At 43.2% G+C, this 27,089-nt stretch overlaps 1 protein-coding gene across 1 annotated transcript in view; it reads left to right on the top strand.

Annotated features, from left to right (window-relative positions):
- Positions 1–19,482, top strand: part of LOC124035385 (vacuolar protein sorting-associated protein 13C-like) — a 245,266-nt gene extending 225,784 nt beyond the window's left edge. The window contains exons 82-86 of the mRNA XM_046348841.1: positions 946–1,060; positions 11,613–11,704; positions 16,340–16,463; positions 17,736–17,819; positions 18,018–19,482. Of these exons, the coding sequence (XP_046204797.1) occupies positions 946–1,060; positions 11,613–11,704; positions 16,340–16,463; positions 17,736–17,819; positions 18,018–18,119 (517 nt within the window). The 3' untranslated portion in view covers positions 18,120–19,482. The remainder of the gene's footprint in view (positions 1–945; positions 1,061–11,612; positions 11,705–16,339; positions 16,464–17,735; positions 17,820–18,017) is intronic.
- Positions 19,483–27,089: the final 7,607 nt, after the last annotated feature.

Below are 27,089 nucleotides of genomic sequence, written 5' to 3'. Positions count from 1 at the left end.
TCACCTCTCAGGTACCTAATGTTCAGCCAAAACATTCCTCATTCCCCAGTGGTTCTGAGATGCCAAAACACAGCCCCCCATCACATAGTATTGATGTCCATTCACCACCTCATTCATTATCCTTCACAAAGCATATGAATCACCTATCAATTCTGATAACCTGATGAATCTATTGTTCCATGCTTTCACACTAGAGATAACGAAAGGTGAGATACTGGAACACACACATACACATGCGCGCGTACGTGCACGCATACGTACTCATGCACCGTTTGCCTCCCTCTTTGGGCTGAACGGGTTTTTTACGTTAGTGATTCCTTTCAGAAGCAGGATTCTGTTAGTGCTGAGTGGTTTTGTTGTAATGTTGTCCTACTCTGCTACTGTGTCTGGCTCATTGTGGAAGACATTACAGAGCAGTTTTGTTATGAGTTTGGGTCCGAAAGCAAACTACTTCTTGTTCTTGCTCTTGATTCATGAAACCCTTCCTGACGGTGCGTTCTGATTGGCTCTCTGAGATATGACGGTGCGTTCTGATTGGCTCTGTGAGATATGACGGTGCGTTCTGATTGGCTCTGTGAGATATGACGGTGCGTTCTGATTGGCTCTGTGAGATATGACAGTGCTTTCTGATTGGCTCTGTGAGATATGACGGTGCTTTCTGATTGGCTCTGTGAGATATGACAGTGCTTTCTGATTGGCTCTGTGAGATATGACGGTGCGTTCTGATTGGCTCTGTGAGATATGACGGTGCGTTCTGATTGGCTCTGTGAGATATGACGGTGCTTTCTGATTGGCTCTGTGAGATATGACTGTGCTTTCTGATTGGCTCTGTGAGATATGACGGTGCGTTCTGATTGGCTCTCTGAGATATGACGGTGCATTTTGATCAGGCTGTGAGATCTGTGACGTTTGCGTTGCAATCTGACGGCGCGTTGTGATTGGCAGGGTGGCAGAGTCGACAGAGGAAGTGACCAAGCTGAGGCCGGTCAGACTGATCCGAGAGGATGGAATCATCAGACCTTACGACCAGGAGGACGCCAAGGGATACGACCTTTTCCAGGTTAGCAACCCACCTTAGGACACTAAAACACCCATGGACGCCAAGGGTTACGACCTTGTCCAGGTTAGCAACCCACCTTAGGACACTAAAACACCCATGGGTGGAGGTAGACTTGTCCAGGTTAGCAACCCACCTTAGGACACTAAAACACCCATGCCTGGAGGTAGACTTGTCCAGGTTAGCAACCCTCCTTAGGACACTAAAACACCCATGCCTGGAGGTAGACTTGTCCAGGTTAGCAACCCACCTTAGGACACTAAAACACCCATGCCTGGAGGTAGACTTGTCCAGGTTAGCAACCCTCCTTAGGACACTAAAACACCCATGGGTGGAGGTAGACTTGTCCAGGTTAGCAACCCACCTTAGGACACTAAAACACCCATGCCTGGAGGTAGACTTGTCCAGGTTAGCAACCCACCTTAGGACACTAAAACACCCATGCCTGGAGGTAGACTTGTCCAGGTTAGCAACCCACCTTAGGACACTAAAACACCCATGGCTGGAGGTAGACTTGTCCAGGTTAGCAACCCTCCTTAGGACACTAAAACACCCATGGCTGGAGGTAGACTTGTCCAGGTTAGCAACCCTCCTTAGGACACTAAAACACCCATGCCTGCAGGTAGACTTGTCCAGGTTAGCAACCCACCTTAGAAGGTCACTAAAACACCCATGGGTGGAGGTAGACTTGTCCAGGTTAGCAACCCACCTTAGGACACTAAAACACCCATGGATGGAGGTAGACTTGTCCAGGTTAGCAACCCACCTTAGAAGGTCACTAAAACACCCATGGGTGGAGGTAGACTTGTCCAGGTTAGCAACCCACCTTAGGACACTAAAACACCCATGCCTGGCGGTAGACTTGTCCAGGTTAGCAACCCACCTTAGGACACTAAAACACCCATGACTGGAGGTAGACTTGTCCAGGTTAGCAACCCACCTTAGGACACTAAAACACCCATGGGTGGAGGTAGACTTGTCCAGGTTAGCAACCCACCTTAGGACACTAAAACACCCATGGGTGGAGGTAGACTTGTCCAGGTTAGCAACCCACCTTAGGACACTAAAACACCCATGGGTGGAGGTAGACTTGTCCATGTTAGCAACCCTCCTTAGGACACTAAAACACCCATGGGTGGAGGTAGACTTGTCCAGGTTAGCAACCCACCTTAGGACACTAAAACACCCATGCCTGGAGGTAGACTTGTCCAGGTTAGCAACCCACCTTAGGACACTAAAACACCCATGGCTGGAGGTAGACTTGTCCAGGTTAGCAACCCACCTTAGGACACTAAAACACCCATGGCTGGAGGTAGACTTGTTCAGGTTAGCAACCCTCCTTAGAAGGACACTAAAACACCCATGGGTGGAGGTAGACTTGTCCAGGTTAGCAACCCTCCTTAGAAGGACACTAAAACACCCATGGCTGGAGGTAGACTTGTTCAGGTTAGCAACCCTCCTTAGAAGGACACTAAAACACCCATGGGTGGAGGTAGACTTGTCCAGGTTAGCAACCCTCCTTAGAAGGACACTAAAACACCCATGGCTGGAGGTAGACTTGTCCAGGTTAGCAACCCTCCTTAGAAGGACACCAAAACACCCATGGCTGGAGGTAGACTTGTCCAGGTTAGCAACCCACCTTAGGACACTAAAACACCCATGGGTGGAGGTAGACTTGTCCAGGTTAGCAACCCACCTTAGGACACTAAAACACCCATGGGTGGAGGTAGACTTGTCCAGGTTAGCAACCCACCTTAGGACACTAAAACACCCATGGGTGGAGGTAGACTTGTCCAGGTTAGCAACCCACCTTAGGACACTAAAACACCCATGGGTGGAGGTAGACTTGTCCAGGTTAGCAACCCTCCTTAGAAGGACACTAAAACACCCATGGCTGGAGGTAGACTTGTCCAGGTTAGCAACCCACCTTAGGACACTAAAACACCCATGGGTGGAGGTAGACTTGTCCAGGTTAGCAACCCACCTTAGGACACTAAAACACCCATGGGTGGAGGTAGACTTGTCCAGGTTAGCAACCCTCCTTAGAAGGACACTAAAACACCCATGGCTGGAGGTAGACTTGTCCAGGTTAGCAACCCTCCTTAGAAGGACACCAAAACACCCATGGCTGGAGGTAGACTTGTCCAGGTTAGCAACCCACCTTAGGACACTAAAACACCCATGGGTGGAGGTAGACTTGTCCAGGTTAGCAACCCACCTTAGGACACTAAAACACCCATGGGTGGAGGTAGACTTGTCCAGGTTAGCAACCCACCTTAGGACACTAAAACACCCATGGGTGGAGGTAGACTTGTCCAGGTTAGCAACCCTCCTTAGAAGGACACTAAAACACCCATGGCTGGAGGTAGACTTGTCCAGGTTAGCAACCCACCTTAGGACACTAAAACACCCATGGGTGGAGGTAGACTTGTCCAGGTTAGCAACCCACCTTAGGACACTAAAACACCCATGGGTGGAGGTAGACTTGTCCAGGTTAGCAACCCACCTTAGGACACTAAAACACCCATGGGTGGAGGTAGACTTGTCCAGGTTAGCAACCCACCTTAGGACACTAAAACACCCATGGGTGGAGGTAGACTTGTCCAGGTTAGCAACCCACCTTAGGACACTAAAACACCCATGACTGGAGGTAGACTTGTCCAGGTTAGCAACCCTCCGTAGGACACTAAAACACCCATGGGTGGAGGTAGACTTGTCCAGGTCGTAGAAAAAGGGGACCATATAACAACTAGAGCTCTTTACTATTTCAATTTCTGCACTTTTCTATTCTAAATTATATATTTTATTTTTTTAATTAATACATTTAATACAGTGTATTATATGTCAATCTGAAAGTGTTGTCTTGAAACCAATGAGTTTAATCTTTTGTCTTTACAGAAATGAAACATTCTTTCTTTTTGACACCCGATGACCTTGAAGTGTTTTTCCTCTTCTAATTCCCTCCCTGTCCTTGTGTTTTTCTTTCTCTCTCTCCTTCTCTTTCTCTCTCTCTCTCTCTCTCCTCTTTCTCTCTCTCCTTCTCTTTCTCTCTCTCTCTCTCTCCTCTTTCTCTCTCTCCTTCTCTTTCTCTCTCCTCTTTCTCTCTCTCCTCTTTCTCTCTCTTCTCTTTCTCTCTCCTCTTTCTCTCTCTCCTCTTTCTCTCTTTCCTCTTTCTCTCTCTCCTTTCTCTTTCTCTCTCTCTCTCCTCTTTCTCTCTCCTTTCTCTTTCTTTCTCTCTCTCCTCTTTCTCTCTCCTCTTTCTCTCTCTCCTCTTTCTCTCTCCTCTTTCTCTCTCTCCTCTTTCTCTCTCCTCTTTCTCTCTCTCCTTTCTCTTTCTCTCCTTTCTCTCTTTCTCTCTCTCCTTTCTCTTTCTCTCTCTCTCCTTCTCTTTCTCCCTCTCTCCTTCTCTTTCTCCCTCTCTCCTTCTCTCTCTCCTTCTCCTCTCTCTCTCTCTCTCTCTCTCTCTCTCTCTCTCTCCTTCTCTCTCTCTCTCCTTCTCTCTCTCCTCTCTCTCTCTCTCTCTCTCTCTCTCTCTCTCTCTCTCTCTCTCTCCTTCTCTTTCTCTCTCTCTCCTTCTCTCTCTCCTTCTCTCTCTCCTCTCTCTCTCTCTCTCTCTCTCTTTCTCTCTCTCTCCTTCTCTTTCTCTCTTTCTCCTTCTCTTTCTCTCTCTCTCCTTCTCTCTCTCTCTCTCTCTCTCCTTCTCTTTCTCTCTCCTTCTCTCTCTCTCTCTCTCTCTCCTTCTCTTTCTCCCTCTCTACTTCTCTTTCTCTCTCTCTCCTTCTCTTTCTCTCTCTCCTTCTCTTTCTCCCTCTCTCCTTCTCTTTCTCCCTCTCTCCTTTCTCTTTCTCTCTCTTTCTTTCTCTTTCTCTCTCTTTCTTTCTCTTTCTCCTTCATGCAGCATGATGAGGAATAGAAGGGGTTGAGGTTGATTATGTGGGTTGTGTGTTTTCTACGTGATGTAATTCAAGTCCTAGTAATCAATTATCTTTAGTTCTATCAACGGTCAGTTGACGTGGTTCAAATGTCTGATCGTTGAAATGTCGACACACACACACACACACACACACACACACACACACACACACACACACACACACACACACACACACACACACACACACACACACACACACACACACACACACACACACACACACACACACACACACACACACACGTTAGGTGAAGCTCTGTGTCAAAGTTCAAACTCCTTTTTCTGTAAATGTGTATACTATGCTGATTTCATGACTCTTCGTTCAGTTTTCTGAAGACTGAATTGTTTTGCCACAGGGAAAACATCTCTGCCCGTACAATACCTCAGTCTTGTTTTTTTAAGTCAGGGTTTTTGTATTACTTTTGCCGAATTAAATCTTTTTGCAATTTTATTTCGTATTTACACAAATTAGGAAATGAAACGATTTAGCCTGCTATAATATATGCAGATCATTTGTCCAGCTCTTTATAAACTACCCTATATAATAATACATGATTGAAAATAATATTTTACTAAAGAAATGTAGTCTTTTGTTTTTTTGACTAGTAACGATACTCCAGCAGACATTTGCAATATTTTTTATAAAAGGTTCATAGCGTCACCTTGGAAATCCCAGCGTTCCTATCTGTATATACAGTATGCACTTATAATGATATATCGATGCTATACTCTTACATTCGTTTGTACGTGAGTTTCTATAACCGCATGCTAAATGATTTCGAAACTGTGCTATTGTTCAAAGAAGCATGACCAAATTAATGTTATATTTGATAGATACTTTGTAATTATTTTCCAACACATATATATATATATATATATATATATATATATATATATATATATATATATATATATATATATATATATATATATACAATCCATAACTCCCTAGTTAGTCTGACTGCCTTAAACTATATGAATGTATGTTAATGTGATGGTGTAATGCTTTGTTTCTATTGGTCAATGCATTCACTATGACGGGTAATGCTTTGTTTCTATTGGTCAATGCATTCACTATGACGGGTAATGGTTTGTTTCTATTGGTCAATACATTCACTATGTTCTATTGTCTTGTGTGATGTCACTTTCAACCTGAAATCTAATAAACCTATATACACTCACTTAATTACATGTGGAAAATCCATTGCGATGATTTGCTCGTTTTACGGGTAAAGTTTGCTTAGAAAGGGAAGTTTAGCTACAACATAAGCGTGTTGTTATTATTAGATTACAAATGAAGACGTCGATCTGTGTTCCAATACTCATACTCGCCCCACTAACCGTATTATTCGTGACGTGAATTAAGTGTATAGTATGCTTCTTGGTCGTAGCGTGGATATAGTTAGTATGAAAAAAGTTCCCGGATGTTGTACTAAATTCGGCAAAATACGAAGTGCACATGCAAGTGGACACACTTTCCGTGCTTTTAGGGCCCATAATACAATTCTTCAGAAAAATGGGCGTGGATTCACAAGGTTTTCAGATTTGAAGAACATGGCAGAAAATATTTATGACAAATGTTAAGAAAATGTAATAACTTTTAAAAATAAGTTTTGTACCACGTTATGTTGGCTGACAACTTATTATCTACGCTGTCCTTACGAACTGCATAGCATTACAGCTGTATGTACCGGTATGTTAGCTAGATACCTAACGTTAATTGGCTACTAATAGATCAAACTTGTCAGGCAGTATATTAACGATCTGCTGATCTAATTACCCAACGTTTATTGACTTGATGATTCACATCATTCTTAGCTAAGTGTTGTTTCAATCGACACTGTTACCTATGGCTATCTGTTCCCGATTTCAGAGCACTCTCGCGCAGAATAACTGATGAATTTACAAAACGCTCTACACATGTAGAATACGGTCGGTGTCAATAAACGTCAGCATAAAAAAGATCAATTAAATTGTTACCAGGATCACAGTTAGTCACCAAGTCTCTGGATAACATGACAACAGCCTAACCTCTGCTAGGGCGAGTAAAATGGTCAGAGTGAGGTGGTCTCTCATTAGTATCTGGAAGTAGCTAGCTAACGTCAGCTTTTGGTGTTTGACTGCCTCTGAACGCTCGGATCAACCCTACTCCTCGCGTGCATTCTGAACACTCGGATCAACCCCTACTCCTCGCGTGCACACTGGGATCAACCCTACTCCTCGCGTGCACACTCGGATCAACCCTACTCCTCGCGTGCGCACTGGGATCAACCCTACTCCTCGCATGCGCACTCGGATCAACCCTACTCCTCGCGTGCATTCTGAACACTCGGATCAACCCCTACTCCTCGCGTGCACACTGGGATCAACCCTACTCCTCGCGTGCACACTGGGATCAACCCTACTCCTCGCGTGCACACTGGGATCAACCCTACTCCTCGCGTGCACACTGGGATCAACCCTACTCCTCGCGTGCACACTGGGATCAACCCTACTCCTCGCGTGCACACTGGGATCAACCCTACTCCTCGCGTGCACACTGGGATCAACCCTACTCCTCGCGTGCACACTCGGATCAACCCTACTCCTCGCGTGCACACTCGGATCAACCCTACTCCTCGCGTGCACACTCGGATCAACCCTACTCCTCGCGTGCACACTCGGATCAACCCTACTCCTCGCGTGCACACTGGGATCAACCCTACTCCTCGCGTGCACACTCGGATCAACCCTACTCCTCGCGTGCACACTGGGATCAACCCTACTCCTCACGTGCACACTGGGATCAACCCTACTCCTCGCGTGCACACTGGGATCAACCCTACTCCTCGCGTGCACACTGGGATCAACCCTACTCCTCGCGTGCACACTGGGATCAACCCTACTCCTCGCGTGCACACTGGGATCAACCCTACTCTCGCGTGCACACTCGGATCAACCCTACTCCGCGTGCACACTCGGATCAACCCTACCTCGCGTGCACACTCGGATCAACCCTACTCCTCGCGTGCACACTCGGATCAACCCTACTCCTCGCGTGCACACTCGGATCAACCCTACTCCTCGCGTGCACACTCGGATCAACCCTACTCCTCGCGTGCACACTCGGATCAACCCTACTCCTCGCGTGCACACTGGGATCAACCCTACTCCTCGCGTGCACACTGGGATCAACCCTACTCCTCGCGTGCACACTGGGATCAACCCTACTCCTCACGTGCACACTGGGATCAACCCTACTCCTCGCGTGCACACTGGGATCAACTCTACTCCTCGCGTGCACACTGGGATCAACCCTACTCCTCGCGTGCACACTGGGATCAACCCTACTCCTCGCGTGCACACTGGGATCAACCCTACTCCTCGCGTGCACACTGGGATCAACCCTACTCCTCGCGTGCACACTGGGATCAACCCTACTCCTCGCGTGCACACTGGGATCAACCCTACTCCTCGCGTGCACACTGGGATCAACCCTACTCCTCACGTGCACACTGGGATCAACCCTACTCCTCGCGTGCACACTGGGATCAACCCTACTCCTCACGTGCACACTGGGATCAACCCTACTCCTCACGTGCACACTGGGATCAACCCTACTCCTCGCGTGCACACTGGGATCAACCCTACTCTCGCGTGCACACTGGGATCAACCCTACTCCTCGCGTGCACACTGGGATCAACCCTACTCCTCGCGTGCACACTGGGATCAACCCTACTCCTCGCGTGCACACTGGGATCAACCCTACTCCTCGCGTGCACACTCAGATCAACCCTACTCCTCGCGTGCACACTGGGATCAACCCTACTCCTCGCGTGCACACTGGGATCAACCCTACTCCTCACGTGCACACTGGGATCAACCCTACTCCTCACGTGCACACTGGGATCAACCCTACTCCTCGCGTGCACACTGGGATCAACCCTACTCCTCGCGTGCACACTGGGATCAACCCTACTCCTCGCGTGCACACTGAACGCTCGGATCAATCTTTCTCTCAATTTTACAAACGGACAATCTGACAACGCTCTGGATTTGACGAAGGCCCAGAGAGCGCACTATGGGCACTCCAGATTTGAATTATTCAAACACACCCAAAATCGTAAAATGTTTAGCTAGTCATTTGTTATGCTAACAAGCTAGCACGCAGTTGCATAGCAACAGCGTCAACTTCCGGGTAGACAGTGAACTAACTAAAGTGAACTAATAGTATATAGTATATACTCATTAAGTATGTAGTATACAGTATGGTAGTATGGGTATTAGAACACAGCAGTGAACTAATAGTATATAGTATATACTCATTAAGTAGGTAGTATACAGTATGGTAGTATGGGTATTCGAACACAGCAGTGAACTAATAGTATATAGTATATACTCATTAAGTAGGTAGTATACAGTATGGTAGTATGGGTATTAGAACACAGTAGTGAACTAATAGTATATACTCATTAAGTAGGTAGTATACAGTATGGTAGTATGGGTATTAGAACACAGTAGTGAACTAATAGTATATACTCATTAAGTAGGTAGTATACAGTATGGTAGTATGGGTATTAGAACACAGTAGTGAACTAATAGTATATAGTATATACTCATTAAGTAGGTAGTATACAGTATGGTAGTATGGGTATTAGAACACAGTAGTGAACTAATAGTATATTCTCATTAAGTAGGTAGTATACAGTATGGTAGTATGGGTATTAGAACACAGTAGTGAACTAATAGTATATAGTATATACTCATTAAGTATGTAGTATACAGTATGGTAGTATGGGTATTAGAACACAGCAGTGAACTAATAGTATATAGTATATACTCATTAAGTAGGTAGTATACAGTATGGTAGTATGGGTATTAGAACACAGTAGTGAACTAATAGTATATAGTATATACTCATTAAGTATGTAGTATACAGTATGGTAGTATGGGTATTAGAACACAGTAGTGAACTAATAGTATATACTCATTAAGTAGGTAGTATACAGTATGGTAGTATGGGTATTAGAACACAGCAGTGAACTAATAGTATATACTCATTAAGTAGGTAGTATACAGTATGGTAGTATGGGTATTAGAACACAGCAGTGAACTAATAGTATATAGTATATAGTATATACTCATTAAGTATGTAGTATACAGTATGGTAGTATGGGTATTAGAACACAGCAGTGAACTAATAGTATATACTCATTAAGTAGGTAGTATACAGTATGGTAGTATGGGTATTAGAACACGGCAGTGAACTAATAGTATATAGTATATACTCATTAAGTAGGTAGTATACAGTATGGTAGTATGGGTATTAGAACACAGCAGTGAACTAATAGTATATACTCATTAAGTAGGTAGTGTACAGTATGGTAGTATGGGTATTAGAACACGGCAGTGAACTAATAGTATATAGTATATACTCATTAAGTATGTAGTATACAGTATGGTAGTATGGGTATTAGAACACAGCAGTGAACTAATAGTATATACTCATTAAGTAGGTAGTGTACAGTATGGTAGTATGGGTATTAGAACACGGCAGTGAACTAATAGTATATAGTATATACTCATTAAGTATGTAGTATACAGTATGGTAGTATGGGTATTAGAACACAGCAGTGAACTAATAGTATATACTCATTAAGTATGTAGTATACAGTATGGTAGTATGGGTATTCGAACACGGCAGTGAACTAATAGTATATACTCATTACGTAGGTAGTATACAGTATGGTAGTATGGGTATTAGAACACAGCAGTGAACTAATAGTATATACTCATTAAGTAGGTAGTATACAGTATGGTAGTATGGGTATTAGAACACAGCAGTGAACTAATAGTATATACTCATTAAGTAGGTAGTATACAGTATGGTAGTATGGGTATTAGAACACAGTAGTGAACTAATAGTATATAGTATATACTCATTAAGTAGGTAGTATACAGTATGGTAGTATGGGTATTAGAACACAGCAGTGAACTAATAGTATATAGTATATACTCATTAAGTAGGTAGTATACAGTATGGTAGTATGGGTATTAGAACACAGCAGTGAACTAATAGTATATAGTATATACTCATTAAGTATGTAGTATACAGTATGTTAGTATGGGTATTAGAACACAGCAGTGAACTAATAGTATATAGTATATACTCATTAAGTATGTAGTATACAGTATGTTAGTATGGGTATTAGAACACGGCAGTGAACTAATAGTATATAGTATATACTCATTAAGTAGGTAGTATACAGTATGGTAGTATGGGTATTCGAACACAGCAGTGAACTAATAGTATATAGTATATACTCATTAAGTATGTAGTATACAGTATGGTAGTATGGGTATTAGAACACAGTAGTGAACTAATAGTATATACTCATTAAGTAGGTAGTATACAGTATGGTAGTATGGGTATTAGAACACAGCAGTGAACTAATAGTATATAGTATATACTCATTAAGTATGTAGTATACAGTATGGTAGTATGGGTATTAGAACACAGTAGTGAACTAATAGTATATAGTATATACTCATTAAGTATGTAGTATACAGTATGGTAGTATGGGTATTCGAACACGGCTCATGTATTTGTATGTTTTCACACATGGACGCTGCTCCTTCAGAGGTCAGAGATCAAGCAGCTGGAAGGAGAGATCTTCAGAGAACACTGTTTGTACCCTGGACACAGGAAGACCAACGTCATAGTGACCAACAGGTACATTATGGAAGACTTCAGTTCAACGTGACTCGTGCCTCAGGGGTAGACATTTTGTGTTTGTATATTGGAGATACTGGTTTGGGAAGACACTTTCCCTGAAAAGGTATTTTTTTAACAAATTGTGCGTTCAAGGAAAGTATTCGGACCCCTTGACTTTTTTTTCCACATTTTTGTTACTTTACAGCCTTATTCTAAAATGGATTAAACAAATACAAATTCTCATCAATCTACACATAATACCCCATAATGACATCACAATACCCCATAATGACATCACAATGCCCCATAATGACATCACAATGCCCCATAATGACATCACAATGCCCCATAATGACATCACAATACCCCATAATGACATCACAATACCCCATAATGACATCATACCCCATAATGACATCACAATGCCCCATAATGACATCACAATGCCCCATAATGACATCACAATGCCCCATAATGACATCACAATGCCCCATAATGACATCACAATGCCCCATAATGACATCACAATACCCCATAATGACATCACAATACCCCATAATGACATCACAATGCCCCATAATGACATCACAATGCCCCATAATGACATCACAATGCCCCATAATGACATCACAATGCCCCATAATGACATCACAATGCCCCATAATGACATCACAATACCCCATAATGACATCACAATACCCCATAATGACATCACAATACCCCATAATGACATCACAATGCCCCATAATGACATCACAATACCCCATAATGACATCACAATGCCCCATAATGACATCACAATGCCCCATAATGACATCACAATACCCCATAATGACATCACAATGCCCCATAATGACATCACAATGCCCCATAATGACATCACAATGCCCCATAATGACATCACAATGCCCCATAATGACATCACAATGCCCCATAATGACATCACAATGCCCCATAATGACATCACAATACCCCATAATGACATCACAATACCCCATAATGACATCACAATACCCCATAATGACATCACAATACCGCATAATGACATCACAATACCCCATAATGACATCACAATACCCCATAATGACATCACAATACCCCATAATGACATCACAATACCCCATAATGACATCACAATACCCCATAATGACATCACAATACCCCATAATGACATCACAATACCCCATAATGACATCACAATGCCCCATAATGACATCACAATGCCCCATAATGACATCACAATGCCCCATAATGACATCACAATGCCCCATAATGACATCACAATACCCCATAATGACATCACAATACCCCATAATGACATCACAATACCCTATAATGACAAATTGAAAACAGGTTTGTAGACATTTTTGCAAATGTATTACAAATAAAAAAATATATAAATACCTTATGTATGTAAGTATTTAGACCCTTTGCTATGAGACTTGAAATTGAGCTCAGGTGCTTCCTGTTTCCATTGATCATGTTTGAGATGTTTCTACAACTTGATTGGAGGCCACCTGTGGTAAATTCAATTTGATTGGATATGATTTGGAAAGGAACACACAACAAATTGGGTCCAATCAATTGAATTTACCACAGGTGGCCTACAATGAGGTTGTAGAAACATCTCAAGGATGATCAATGGAAACAGGATGCACCTGAGCTCAATTTCAATTCTCATAGCAAAGGGTCTGAATAGTTATGTAAAATAGGGTATTTCAGTTTTTAAATTTGTAATAAATTAGCAACATTTTGTAAAAACCTGTTTTAGCTTTGTATTTGGGTATTGTGTTTAGATTGATGAGGGAAACATGTATTTAATCCATTTTAGACTAAGGTAACGTAACAAATTGTGGGAAGGGGTCTGAATACTTTCCGAATGCACCGTGTGTAAAACTACAGGACCAGTCAAACGACACACCTGCTCATTCCAGGGTTTTTCTTTATTTTCAACTATTTTCTACATTGCAGAATAATAGTGAAGACATCAAAACTGTGAAATAACACATGGAATCATTTAGTAACCCCCAAAAAGTGTTAAATAAATAAATATATTTGAGGTTATTCAAAGTAGCCATCCTTTGCCTTGATGACAGCTTTGCACACTCTTGGCATTCTCTCAACCAGCTTCACCTGGAATGCTTTTCCAACAGTCTTGCAGGAGTTCCCACATATTCTAAGCACGTGTTGGCTGTATTTCCTTCACTCCGCGGTCCAACTCATCCCAAACCATCTCAACTGGGTTGAGGTCTGGTGATTGTGGAGGCCAGGTCACCTGATGCAGCACTCCATCACTCTCCTTCTTGGTCAAATAGCCTTCACACAGCCTGGTGGTGTGTAGGGTCATTGTCCTGTTGAAAAACAAAAGATAGTCCCACTAAGCGCAAACCAGATGGGAAGGCGTATTTCTGCAGAATGCTGTGGTAGCCATGCTGGGAAGTGAGTTTTGAATTCTAAATAAATCACACCTCCTCCTCCATGCTTCACGGTGGGAACCACACATGCAGAGATCATCCGTTCACCACCTCTACATCTTGCGGTTGGAACCGAAAATCTCATATTCGGACTCATCAGGACAGATTTCTACCAGTCTAATGTCCATTGCTCATGTTTCTAGACCCAAGCAAGTTTCTTCTTGTTATTGGTGTCCTTTAGTAGTGGGTTTCATTGCAGCAAATTGACCATGGAGGTCTGATTCACACAGTCTGCTCGGAACAGTTGATGTTGAGATGTGTCTGTTACTTGAATTCTGTTAAGCGTTTATTTGGGCTGCAATCTGAGGTGCAGTTAACTTTAATGAACTTACCCTCTGCAACAGAGGTAACTCTGGGTCTTCCTTTCCTGTGGCGGGCCTTATGAGAGACAGTTTCATCATAGCGCTTGAAGAAACTATCAAAGTTCTTGACATAATATGGACTTGGTCTTTTTCCAAATAGTGCTGTCTCCTGTATACCACCCCTACCTTGTCACATCACAACTGATTGGTTATCTATCTCCTGTATACCACCCCTACCTTGTCACATCACAACTGATTGGTTATCTATCTCCTGTATACCACCCCTACCTTGTCACATCACAACTGATTGGTTATCTATCTCCTGTATACCACCCCTACCTTGTCACATCACAACTGATTGGTTATCTATCTCCTGTATACTACCCCTACCTTGTCACATCACAACTGATTGGTTATCTATCTCCTGTATACCACCCCTACCTTGTCACAACACAACTGATTGGTTATCTCCTGTATACCACCCCTACCTTGTCACATCACAACTGATTGGTTATCTATCTCCTGTATACCACCCCTACCTTGTCACAACACAACTGATTGGTTATCTATCTCCTGTATACCACCCCTACCTTGTCACATCACAACTGATTGGTTATATTCTGTATACCACCCCTACCTTGTCACATCACAACTGATTGGTTATCTATCTCCTGTATACCACCCCTACCTTGTCACATCACAACTGATTGGTTATATTCTGTATACCACCCCTACCTTGTCACATCACAACTGATTGGTTATCTATCTCCTGTATACCACCCCTACCTTGTCACATCACAACTGATTGGTTATATTCTGTATACCACCCCTACCTTGTCACAACACAACTGATTGGTTATCTCCTGTATACCACCCCTACCTTGTCACATCACAACTGATTGGTTATATTCTGTATACCACCCCTACCTTGTCACATCACAACTGATTGGTTATCTATCTCCTGTATACCACCCCTACCTTGTCACATCACAACTGATTGGTTATCTATCTCCTGTATACCACCCCTACCTTGTCACATCACAACTGATTGGTTATATTCTGTATACCACCCCTACCTTGTCACATCACAACTGATTGGTTATCTATCTCCTGTATACCACCCCTACCTTGTCACATCACAACTGATTGGTTATATTCTGTATACCACCCCTACCTTGTCACAACACAACTGATTGGTTATCTCCTGTATACCACCCCTACCTTGTCACATCACAACTGATTGGTTATATTCTGTATACCACCCCTACCTTGTCACATCACAACTGATTGGTTATCTATCTCCTGTATACCACCCCTACCTTGTCACATCACAACTGATTGGTTATCTATCTCCTGTATACCACCCCTACCTTGTCACATCACAACTGATTGGCTCAACCGCATTAAGAAGGAAAGAAATTCCACAAATGTACTTTTAACAAGGCACACCTGATAATTGAAACGCATTCCAGGTGACTACCTCATGATGCTGGTTGAGAGAATGCCAAGAGTGTGCAAAAGGCAAAAGGGTGGCTACTTTGAATAATCTTTTGATAACTTTTTTTGGTTACTACATGCTTCCAATATGTGTTATTTCATCATTTTGATGTCTTCACTAAAAATGTTTACAATGCAGAAAATAGTTTTAAAAAACTAGAATGTGTAGATGTCTCAAACTTATATATAGATAGATATTATATATAGATATATAGATATATAGAGTATATCTACAGTATCTATATATTCATTAAACAGTTCATTGTGTATCAATTAACGTTACTGTCGATGAAGTAGAATGATTGTAATATTGAGGTTGTGTCATGTATTTTCACCCCTTATCAACCTTCTGCCCCGCGACATCTCTCCTCCTCCTACAGGAGAGTGATGTGTGTGAAGGAGGTGGAGTTTGTGGGACACTTCAACAAGGAGTGGGAGTGTCTGTTTGAGCATTTCTCAAGGCCTCCGTACGTGGAAGGAGGAGACCTGATGATCTACTGCAAGGTCTGCCTGAGACATTAAATAGCATCCTTAGGTCCAGTCGGAACTATTTTAAAATTCACTCGCTCACTTACTTAGTTACTTGCGTCCTTATCTCCTTAAGTGTTGTATTGGACTGAATCTCTTTGTAGGACTATAGGAACAGAACCAGTTGTATTGGACTGAATCTATAGGAACAGAACCAGTTGTATTGGACTGAATCTCTTTGTAGGACTATAGGAACAGAACCAGTTGTATTGGACTGAATCTCTTTGTAGGTCTATAGGAACAGAACCAGTTGTATTGGACTGAATCTCTTTGTAGGTCTATAGGAACAGAACCAGTTGTATTGGACTGAATCTCTTTGTAGGACTATAGGAACAGAACCAGTTGTATTGGACTGAATCTATAGGAACAGAACCAGTTGTATTGGACTGAATCTCTTTGTAGGACTATAGGAACAGAACCAGTTGTATTGGACTGAATCTCTTTGTAGGTCTATAGGAACAGAACCAGTTGTATTGGACTGAATCTCTTTGTAGGACTATAGGAACAGAACCAGTTGTATTGGACTGAATCTCTTTGTAGGACTATAGGAACAGAACCAGTTGTATTGGACTGAATCTCTTTGTAGGCCTATAGGAACAGAACCAGTTGTATTGGACTGAATCTCTTTGTCTGACAACAGGAACAGAACCAGTTGTATTGGACTGAATCTCTTTGTAGGACTATAGGAACAGAACCAGTTGTATTGGACTGAATCTATAGGAACAGAACCAGTTGTATTGGACTGAATCTCTTTGTAGGACTATAGGAACAGAACCAGTTGTATTGGACTGAATCTCTTTGTAGGACTATAGGAACAGAACCAGTTGTATTGGACTGAATCTCTTTGTAGGACTATAGGAACAGAACCAGTTGTATTGGACTGAATCTCTTTGTAGGCCTATAGGAACAGAACCAGTTGTATTGGACTGAATCTCTTTGTCTGACAACAGGAACAGAACCAGTTGTATTGGACTGAATCTCTTTGTAGGTCTATAGGAACAGAACCAGTTGTATTGGACTGAATCTCTTTGTAGGACTATAGGAACAGAACCAGTTGTATTGGACTGAATCTATAGGAACAGAACCAGTTGTATTGGACTGAATCTATAGGAACAGAACCAGTTGTATTGGACTGAATCTCTTTGTAGGACTATAGGAACAGAACCAGTTGTATTGGACTGAATCTCTTTGTAGGACTATAGGAACATAACCATTTGTATTGGACTGAATCTCTTTGTCTGACAACAGGAACAGAACAAGCTGAAGTTTCAAAAGAGAGATGGACAGGAACCCATGAGAGTGCTGCACCTCAAGAACCCTGCCACTGCCCAGGTCCCGATAATACACTTTTGTGTGTGTGTGTGTGTGTGTGTGTGTGTGTGTGTGTGTGTGTGTGTGTGTGTGTGTGTGTGTGTGTGTGTGTGTGTGTGTGTGTGTGTGTGTGTGTGTGTGTGTGTGTGTGTGTGTGTGTGTGTGTGTGTGTGTGTGTTGGACCCACAGTACCTAACGGCCTCTCCTCCTCCTCTGTAGAAACTGTGTGAGGCCATAGAGCAGGCCCAGTCGGCCCAGAGGCAGCATCGGATGGTGAAGCAAAAATCACAGCGCTTTCTCAAACTGGGAGACAGGTGTTGATGTCATCGCCGGCCCGGCATGATGTCATGGTTACCCAGAATGATGTCATGGTTACCCAGCCTGATGTGATCACTACTCAGTAGGTGATCACCACCCAGAATGTGCCACCCAGCCCAACACACTGCTACTGTACTGCCCAGCCCAACACACTGCTACTGTACTGCCCAGCCCAACACACTGCTACAGTACTGCCCAACACACTGCTACAGTACTGCCCAACACACTGCTACTGCCCAGCCCAACACACTGCTACTGTACTGCCCAGCCCAACACACTGCTACTGTACTGCCCATCCCAACACACTGCTACTGCCCAGCCCAACACACTGCTACTGCCCAGCCCAACACACTGCTACTGTACTGCCCAGCCCAACACACTGCTACTGCCCAGCCCAACACACTGCTACTGTACTGCCCAGCCCAACACACTGCTACTGTACTGCCCATCCCAACACACTGCTACTGCCCAGCCCAACACACTGCTACTGTACTGCCCAGCCCAACACACTGCTACTGCCCAGCCCAACACACTGCTACTGCCGAACACACATTTGCACTAAAGAAAAGCCATGCATTAGTGTTTACAGTCCTGTTTACTAATGAGTCACTGCTGCCTTATGGAGAAGAAATCAAGTCTGATAATTTGACTGTTATTAAATCATTTTGATAATATCTGAATCGATGATAGGAATGTTGTTGCTTTTCGTTGACACAGATCCCTCCAGAATCAATGATAGGAATGTTGTTGTTTATCGTTGACACAGGTCCTTCCAGAATCAATGATTTGTAATTGAAAAAGGGGTACGATAAAAAACTATATATATATAAATTAGACGAAGGAGCTATAAAAAATGTGTTTGTTTGTTTTGTCTTTGTTTTTTCTTTAATGTTTACAGATGTCTGATTTTAAGGGTGTCAATGATTCGTTTGATCTAACTGCTGTACAAACAGAGGGGATTTTTACATGGACGATGGTATTGACAAGTCAGTTATTCATCGTTTCTACAGGTTTATCGTTGTTTTTGGAGGTGAAATATGCACTTAACTCTTTCGAATGGTCCCTTTTGATGAACAATCATTTTCCTGACGTAATATCAGTCTATCTTGAAATGGGAGTTAATTTTGTAATACCTGTTAGTTCATGTAAAGTGACGTACTGTATACATCTACAGTATAGACTACGTAGACCAGTGAAGAGTTCAATGACCAGTGTACTGAAAACTATGCAACGTTACATTTCATATATGTTGCTGTTATCTTATACAAATAACTACGTTATGAGCATATTCTGCCCTAATCTATCCTGCTGACCTTGGTGTATCAAATAAATCATTGAAAACAAACAATTAAATCTTTTAAATATACATTGTCTCTCTCTGTGCGTATTTAGCTAATCTATAATAACAAGGAGGAAGCCAACGACCTAGCTAATATCATATGATACAAGGAGGAAGCCAACGACCTAGCTAATATCATATGATACAAGGAGGAAGCCAACGACCTAGCTAATATCATATGATACAAGGAGGAAGCCAACGACCTAGCTAATTGAGTAAGGTTATATCATATGATACAAGGAGGAAGCCAACGACCTAGCTAATCGAATTAGGTTATATCATATGATACAAGGAGAAAATCACCAGGCTGTACACAGTTACAGTATTGCACACTACGTCCCAAATCACACACACTTTCCCCATGGGCCCTGGTCAAATGTAGTGCACTACATAGGGAATAGGGCCCTGGTCCAAAGTAGTGCACTACATAGGGAATAGGGCACCATTTAGGATGCAGAGTGTGTAACAGTGAACAGTAGCTGTGTGTGTGACTCATAAAGACCGTATGTTTTTTAGCAGCGTATCAAACGTGAACGACGAAATGAGAAGCGACAGCCTCTAATGCCTCTTTTTACGACCCTGAGGTTTCACAGCTCGGATTTCCTGCTGTGTGCTGTTCAAAGCCGTCCGGTCAAACAGTCCTAAGTCCGTCCAGAGTACTGAAACGCACTTATACACACGTTAAAGTATATTGTCAGACGTGGTAGTGGCTACGAGTGATGAAGGAGACCCCGCTGTGAACAGAGCAGACAAACAGTCCATCACTAGTAAGGAATACCAGACAGAGATACTGACACACTTTAAACACGATGTACTGGTGCTGGTGGTAGAGTCTACTAGTGTATATTTCCCACTGTCAACAGGTTCAAAACAGACCAATCAAAAAGCCAGGACTAGGTCAGGAACAACAGAATGGAGTAGACTACTGGAACACATTATACTAGGTAAGGAACAGCAGAATGGAGTAGACTACTGAAACACATTATACTAGGTGAGGAACAGCAGAATGGAGTAGACTGAAACACATTATACTAGGTGAGGAACAGCATAATGGAGTAGACTACTGGAACACATTATACTAGGTAAGGAACAGCATAATGGAGTAGACTACTGAAACACATTATACTAGGTGAGGAACAGCAGAATGGAGTAGACTACTGAAACACATTATACTAGGTGAGGAACAGCAGAATGGAGTAGACTGAAACACATTATACTAGGTGAGGAACAGCATAATGGAGTAGACTACTGGAACACATTATACTAGGTAAGGAACAGCAGAATGGAGTAGACTACTGAAGCACATTATACTAGGTAAGGAACAGCATAATGGAGTAGACTACTGAAACACATTATACTAGGTGAGGAACAGCAGAATGGAGTAGACTACTGAAACACATTATACTAGGTGAGGAACAGCAGAATGGAGTAGACTACTGAAACACATTATACTAGGTGAGGAACAGCATAATGGAGTAGACTACTGAAACACATTATACTAGGTAAGGAACAGCATAATGGAGTAGACTACTGAAACACATTATACTAGGTGGGGAACAGCAGAATGGAGTAGACTACTGAAACACATTATACTAGGTAAGGAACAGCATAATGGAGTAGACTACTGAAACACATCATACTAGGTAAGGAACAGCAGAATGGAGTAGACTACTGAAACACATTATACTAGGTGGGGAACAGCAGAATGGAGTAGACTACTGAAACACATTATACTAGGTGAGGAACAGCAGAATGGAGTAGACTACTGAAGCACATTATACTAGGTGAGGAACAGAATGGAGTAGACTGAAGCACATTATACTAGGTAAGGAACAGCAGAATGGAGTAGACTACTGAAACACATTATACTAGGTGGGGAACAGCAGAATGGAGTAGACTACTGAAACACATTATACTAGGTGAGGAACAGCAGAATGGAGTAGACTACTGAAACACATTATACTAGGTGGGGAACAGCAGAATGGAGTAGACTACTGAAACACATTATACTAGGTGAGGAACAGCAGAATGGAGTAGACTACTGAAGCACATTATACTAGGTGAGGAACAGAATGGAGTAGACTGAAACACATTATACTAGGTGAGGAACAGCATAATGGAGTAGACTACTGAAGCACATTATACTAGGTGAGGAACAGCAGAATGGAGTAGACTACTGAAGCACATTATACTAGGTGAGGAACAGCAGAATGGAGTAGACTACTGAAGCACATTATACTAGGTGAGGAACAGCAGAATGGAGTAGACTACTGAAGCACATTATACTAGGTGAGGAACAGCAGAATGGAGTAGACTACTGAAACACATTATACTAGGTGAGGAACAGAATGGAGTAGACTGAAACACATTATACTAGGTAAGGAACAGCAGAATGGAGTAGACTACTGAAACACATTATACTAGGTGAGGAACAGCATAATGGAGTAGACTACTGAAACACATTATACTAGGTGAGGAACAGCAGAATGGAGTAGACTACTGAAGCACATTATACTAGGTGAGGAACAGAATGGAGTAGACTGAAACACATTATACTAGGTGAGGAACAGCATAATGGAGTAGACTACTGAAGCACATTATACTAGGTGAGGAACAGCAGAATGGAGTAGACTACTGAAGCACATTATACTAGGTGAGGAACAGCAGAATGGAGTAGACTACTGAAGCACATTATACTAGGTGAGGAACAGCAGAATGGAGTAGACTACTGAAGCACATTATACTAGGTGAGGAACAGCAGAATGGAGTAGACTACTGAAACACATTATACTAGGTGAGGAACAGCAGAATGGAGTAGACTACTGAAACACATTATACTAGGTGAGGAACAGAATGGAGTAGACTACTGAAACACATCATACTAGGTGAGGAACAGAATGGAGTAGACTACTGAAACACATTACTAAGTGAGGAACAGAATGGAGTAGACTGAAACACATTATACTAGGTAAGGAACAGCAGAATGGAGCAGACTACTGAAACATTATACATGTGGTTGTGGTAGGGCCTACTCATGGTAAAAATATAAAATAACTACAGTTGAAGTCAGAAGTTTACATACACTTCGGTTGGAGTCATTAAAACTCATTAAAACCACTCCACAAATTTGTTGTTCACAAAATATAGTTTTGGCAAGTCGGTTAGGACATCTACTTTGTGCATGACACAAGTAATTTTTCCAACAATTGTTTACAGACAGATTATATATCTTATAATTCACTGTATTACAATTCCAGTGGGTCAGAAGTTTACATACACTAAGTTGACTGTGCATTTAATTTTAAACAGCTTGGAAAATTCCAGAAAATTATGTCATTGCTTTAGAAGCTTCTGATAGGCTAATTGACATCATTTGAGTCAATTGGAGGTGTACCTGTGGGTGTATTTCAAGGCCTACCTTCAAACTCAGTGCCTCTTTGCTTGACATCATGAGAAAATCTAAAGAAATCAGCCAGACCTCAGAAAAATCGTTGTAGACCAACACAAGTCTGGTTCGTCCTTGGGAGCAATTTCCAAACACCTGAAGGTACCACGTTCATCTGTACAAACAACAGTAGCAAGTATAAACACCATGGAACACGCAGCCGTCATACCGCTCAGGAAGGAGATGCTTTCTGTCTCCTAGAGATGAACGTACTTTGGTGCGAAAAGTGCAAATCAATCCCAGAACAGCGAAGGACCCTGTGAAGATGCTGGAGGAAACGGGTACAGAAGTATCTATATCCACAGTAAAACGAGTCCTATATCGACATAACATTAAAGGCCGCTCAGCAAGGAAGAAGTCACTGCTCCAAAACCGCCATAAAGAAGCCATATGGTTTGCAACTGCACACGGGGACAAAGATTGTACTTGTTGGAGAAATGTCCTCTGGTCTGATGAAGCAAAAATAGAACTGTTTGGCCATAATGACCATCGTTATGTTTGGAGGAAAAAGGGGGAGGCTTGCAAGCTGGAGAGCACCATCCCAACTGTGAAGCATGGGGTGGCAGCATCATGTTGTGGGGGTGCTTTGCTGCAGGAGGGACTGGTGCACTTCACAAAATAGATGGCATCATGAGGTAGGACAGTTTTGTGGATATATTGATGCAACATCTCAAGACATCAGTCAGGAAGCTAAAGCTTAGTGGCAAATGGGTCTTCCAAATGGACAAATACCCCAAGCATACTTCCAAAGTTGCAATGGCAATGCTACCAAATACTAATTGAGTGTATGTAAACTTCTGACACACCGGGAATGTGATGAAAGAAATAAAAACTGAAATAAATCATTCTCTCTACTATTATTCTGACATTTCACATTCTTAAAATAAAGTGGTGATCCTAACTGACCTAAAACAGGGATATATTTTTTTTTTACTAGGATTAAATGTCAGAAATTGTGAAAAAAAACTTGTATTTAGCTAAAGTGTACGTAAACTTCCGACTTCAACTGTCCGTCTCCCATTAATCTCATCGAGTCAGAAAGGTAGGAGAGAGGAAGACACACGATTTAAAGTGTAGGTAAACTCCATTAATCTCATCGAGTCAGAAAGGTAGGAGAGAGGAAGACATGCGGTTTAAAGTGTAGGTAAACTCCATTAATCTCATCGAGTCAGAAAGGTAGGAGAGAGGAAGACACACGATTTAAAGTGTAGGTAAACTCCATTAATCTCATCGAGTCAGAAAGGTAGGAGAGAGGAAGACACACGGTCTAAAGTGTAATTTGGCTTCCCACAGAGGCTGCACATAGGAATTCATTATAACAACGTTACCTCCAATATTATTCAGCGTAGCCGGAGTTAATGTAAATGTAAATGTATGCAGTGCATCTCATTAACATATCATTAACATCTCATTAATCCTGTTGACATTACTATTGTTATTATTCAGAGTGTCGTTAACCAAATGCAGCGTTATTCTTTTTTTTTTAAACTCGGCTTTGTACTTTCTTTTTCCTTTTGATCATCTGGTTCTGATGAAATGACTGAGACACTGGAATTACGGATTCATCTGAAGACAGACTAAAGCGTATTGTACGATTGCATTATGAAGACACACTGAATGTGTCTAAAGCGTTCTACAGGGATGCTGGTCCCATGTTGACTCTACAAGGTGCCGAAAGCGCTCCACAGGGATGCTGGCCCATGTTGACTCTACAAGGTGATGAAAGCGTTCCACAGGGATGCTGACCCCATGTTGACTCTACAAGGTGTCTAAAGCGTTCTACAGGGATGCTGGTCCCATGTTGACTCTACAAGGTGCCGAAAGCGCTCCACAGGGATGCTGACCCCATGTTGACTCTACAAGGTGTCTAAAGCGTTCCACAGGGATGCTGACCCCATGTTGACTCTACAAGGTGTCGAAAAGCGTTCTACAGGGATGCTGGTCCCATGTTGACTCTACAAGGTGCCGAAAGCGCTCCACAGGGATGCTGACCCCATGTTGACTCTACAAGGTGTCTAAAGCGTTCTGAAGGGATGCTGACCCATGTTGACTCTACAAGGTGTCGAAAGCGCTCCACAGGGATGCTGACCCCATGTTGACTCTACAAGGTGTCGAAAGCGCTCCACAGGGATGCTGACCCCATGTTGACTCTACAAGGTGTCGAAAAGCGTTCTACAGGGATGCTGGCCCATGTTGACTCTACAAGGTGTCTAAAGCGTTCCACAGGGATGCTGGCCCATGTTGACTCTACAAGGTGTCCAAAGCGCTCCACAGGGATGCTGGCCCATGTTGACTCTACAAGGTGTTGAAAGCGCTCCACAGGGATGCTGGTCCATGTTGACTCTACAAGGTGTCTAAAGCGTTCCACAGGGATGCTGGCCCATGTTGACTCTACAAGGTGTCCAAAGCGCTCCACAGGGATGCTGGCCCATGTTGACTCTACAAGGTGTTGAAAGCGCTCCACAGGGATGCTGGCCCATGTTGACTCTACAAGGTGTTGAAAGCGCTCCACAGGGATGCTGGTCCATGTTGACTCTACAAGGTGTCTAAAGCGTTCCACAGGGACGCTGGCCCATGTTGACTCTACAAGGTGTCCAAAGCGCTCCACAGGGATGCTGGCCCATGTTGACTCTACAAGGTGTTGAAAGCGCTCCACAGGGATGCTGGCCCATGTTGACTCTACAAGGTGATGAAAGCGTTCCACAGGGATGCTGACCCCATGTTGACTCTACAAGGTGTCTAAAGCGTTCTACAGGGATGCTGGTCCCATGTTGACTCTACAAGGTGTCTATAGCGTTCCACAGGGATGCTGGTCCATGTTGACTCTACAAGGTGTCTAAAGAGTTCCACAGGGATGCTGACCCCATGTTGACTCTACAAGGTGTTGAAAGCGTTCCACAGGGATGCTGACCCCATGTTGACTCTACAAGGTGTCTAAAGCGTTCTACAGGGATGCTGGTCCCATGTTGACTCTATAAGGTGTCTAAAGCGTTCTACAGGGATGCTGGTCCATGTTGACTCTACAAGGTGTCGAAAGCGCTCCACAGGGATGCTGGCCCATGTTGACTCTACAAGGTGTCGAAAGCGCTCCACAGGGATGCTGGCCCATGTTGACTCTACAAGGTGTTGAAAGCGCTCCACAGGGATGCTGGCCCATGTTGACTCTACAAGGTGTTGAAAGCGTTCCACAGGGATGCTGGCCCATGTTGACTCTACAAGGTGTTGAAAGCGTTCCACAGGGATGCTGACCCCATGTTGACTCTACAAGGTGTCTAAAGAGTTCCACAGGGATGCTAACCCCATGTTGACTCTACAAGGTGTCTAAAGCGTTCTACAGGGATGCTGACCCCATGTTGACTCTACAAGGTGTCTAAAGCGTTCTACAGGGATGCTGGTCCCATGTTGACTCTACAAGGTGCCGAAAGCGCTCCACAGGGATGCTGACCCCATGTTGACTCTACAAGGTGTCTAAAGCGTTCCACAGGGATGCTGGTCCATGTTGACTCTACAAGGTGTCTAAAGCGTTCTGAAGGGATGCTGACCCATGTTGACTCTACAAGGTGTCGAAAGCGTTCCACAGGGATGCTGGCCCATGTTGACTCCAATGCGTCCCACAGTTGTGTCAGGTTGTCTGGATGTCCTTTGGGTGGTGGACAGTTCTTGCTACACAGGAAACAGTTGAGAGTGAAAAAATCCAGCAGCGTTGCAGTTCTTGACACTCAAACTGGTTCGCCTGAGGCCTTCTTTGTCTTGCCCTTTCACCCTCTGAATGGCTCACATACACAATCCAGCAGCATGGACCTCAGTGTTCCGTGATGTCACGTGGAGCAGCATGGACCTCAGTGTTCCGTGATGTCACGTGGAGCAGCATGGACCTCAGTGTTCCGTGATGTCATGTGGAGCAGCATGGACCTCAGTGTTCCGTGATGTCATGTGGAGCAGCATGGACCTCAGTGTTCCGTGATGTCACGTGGAGCAGCATGGATCTCAGTGTTCCGTGATGTCACGTGGAGCAGCATGGACCTCAGTGTTCTGTGTTCTGTCTCTATTGTCTCAAGGCTTCAAATCTTAAACCTGTCTCCTCCCCTTCATCTACACTGATTTTTGTTTAACTAGGCAAGTCAGTTAAGAACAAATTCTTATTTACAATGACGGCCAACCCACGGCCAAACCCTAACCCGGATGACGC

Source organism: Oncorhynchus gorbuscha, linkage group LG05, assembly GCF_021184085.1.
Source record: "Oncorhynchus gorbuscha isolate QuinsamMale2020 ecotype Even-year linkage group LG05, OgorEven_v1.0, whole genome shotgun sequence".
NCBI classification, from domain to species: Eukaryota; Metazoa; Chordata; class Actinopteri; order Salmoniformes; family Salmonidae; genus Oncorhynchus; species Oncorhynchus gorbuscha.
This window is presented reverse-complemented; position numbering and strand designations above follow the sequence as displayed.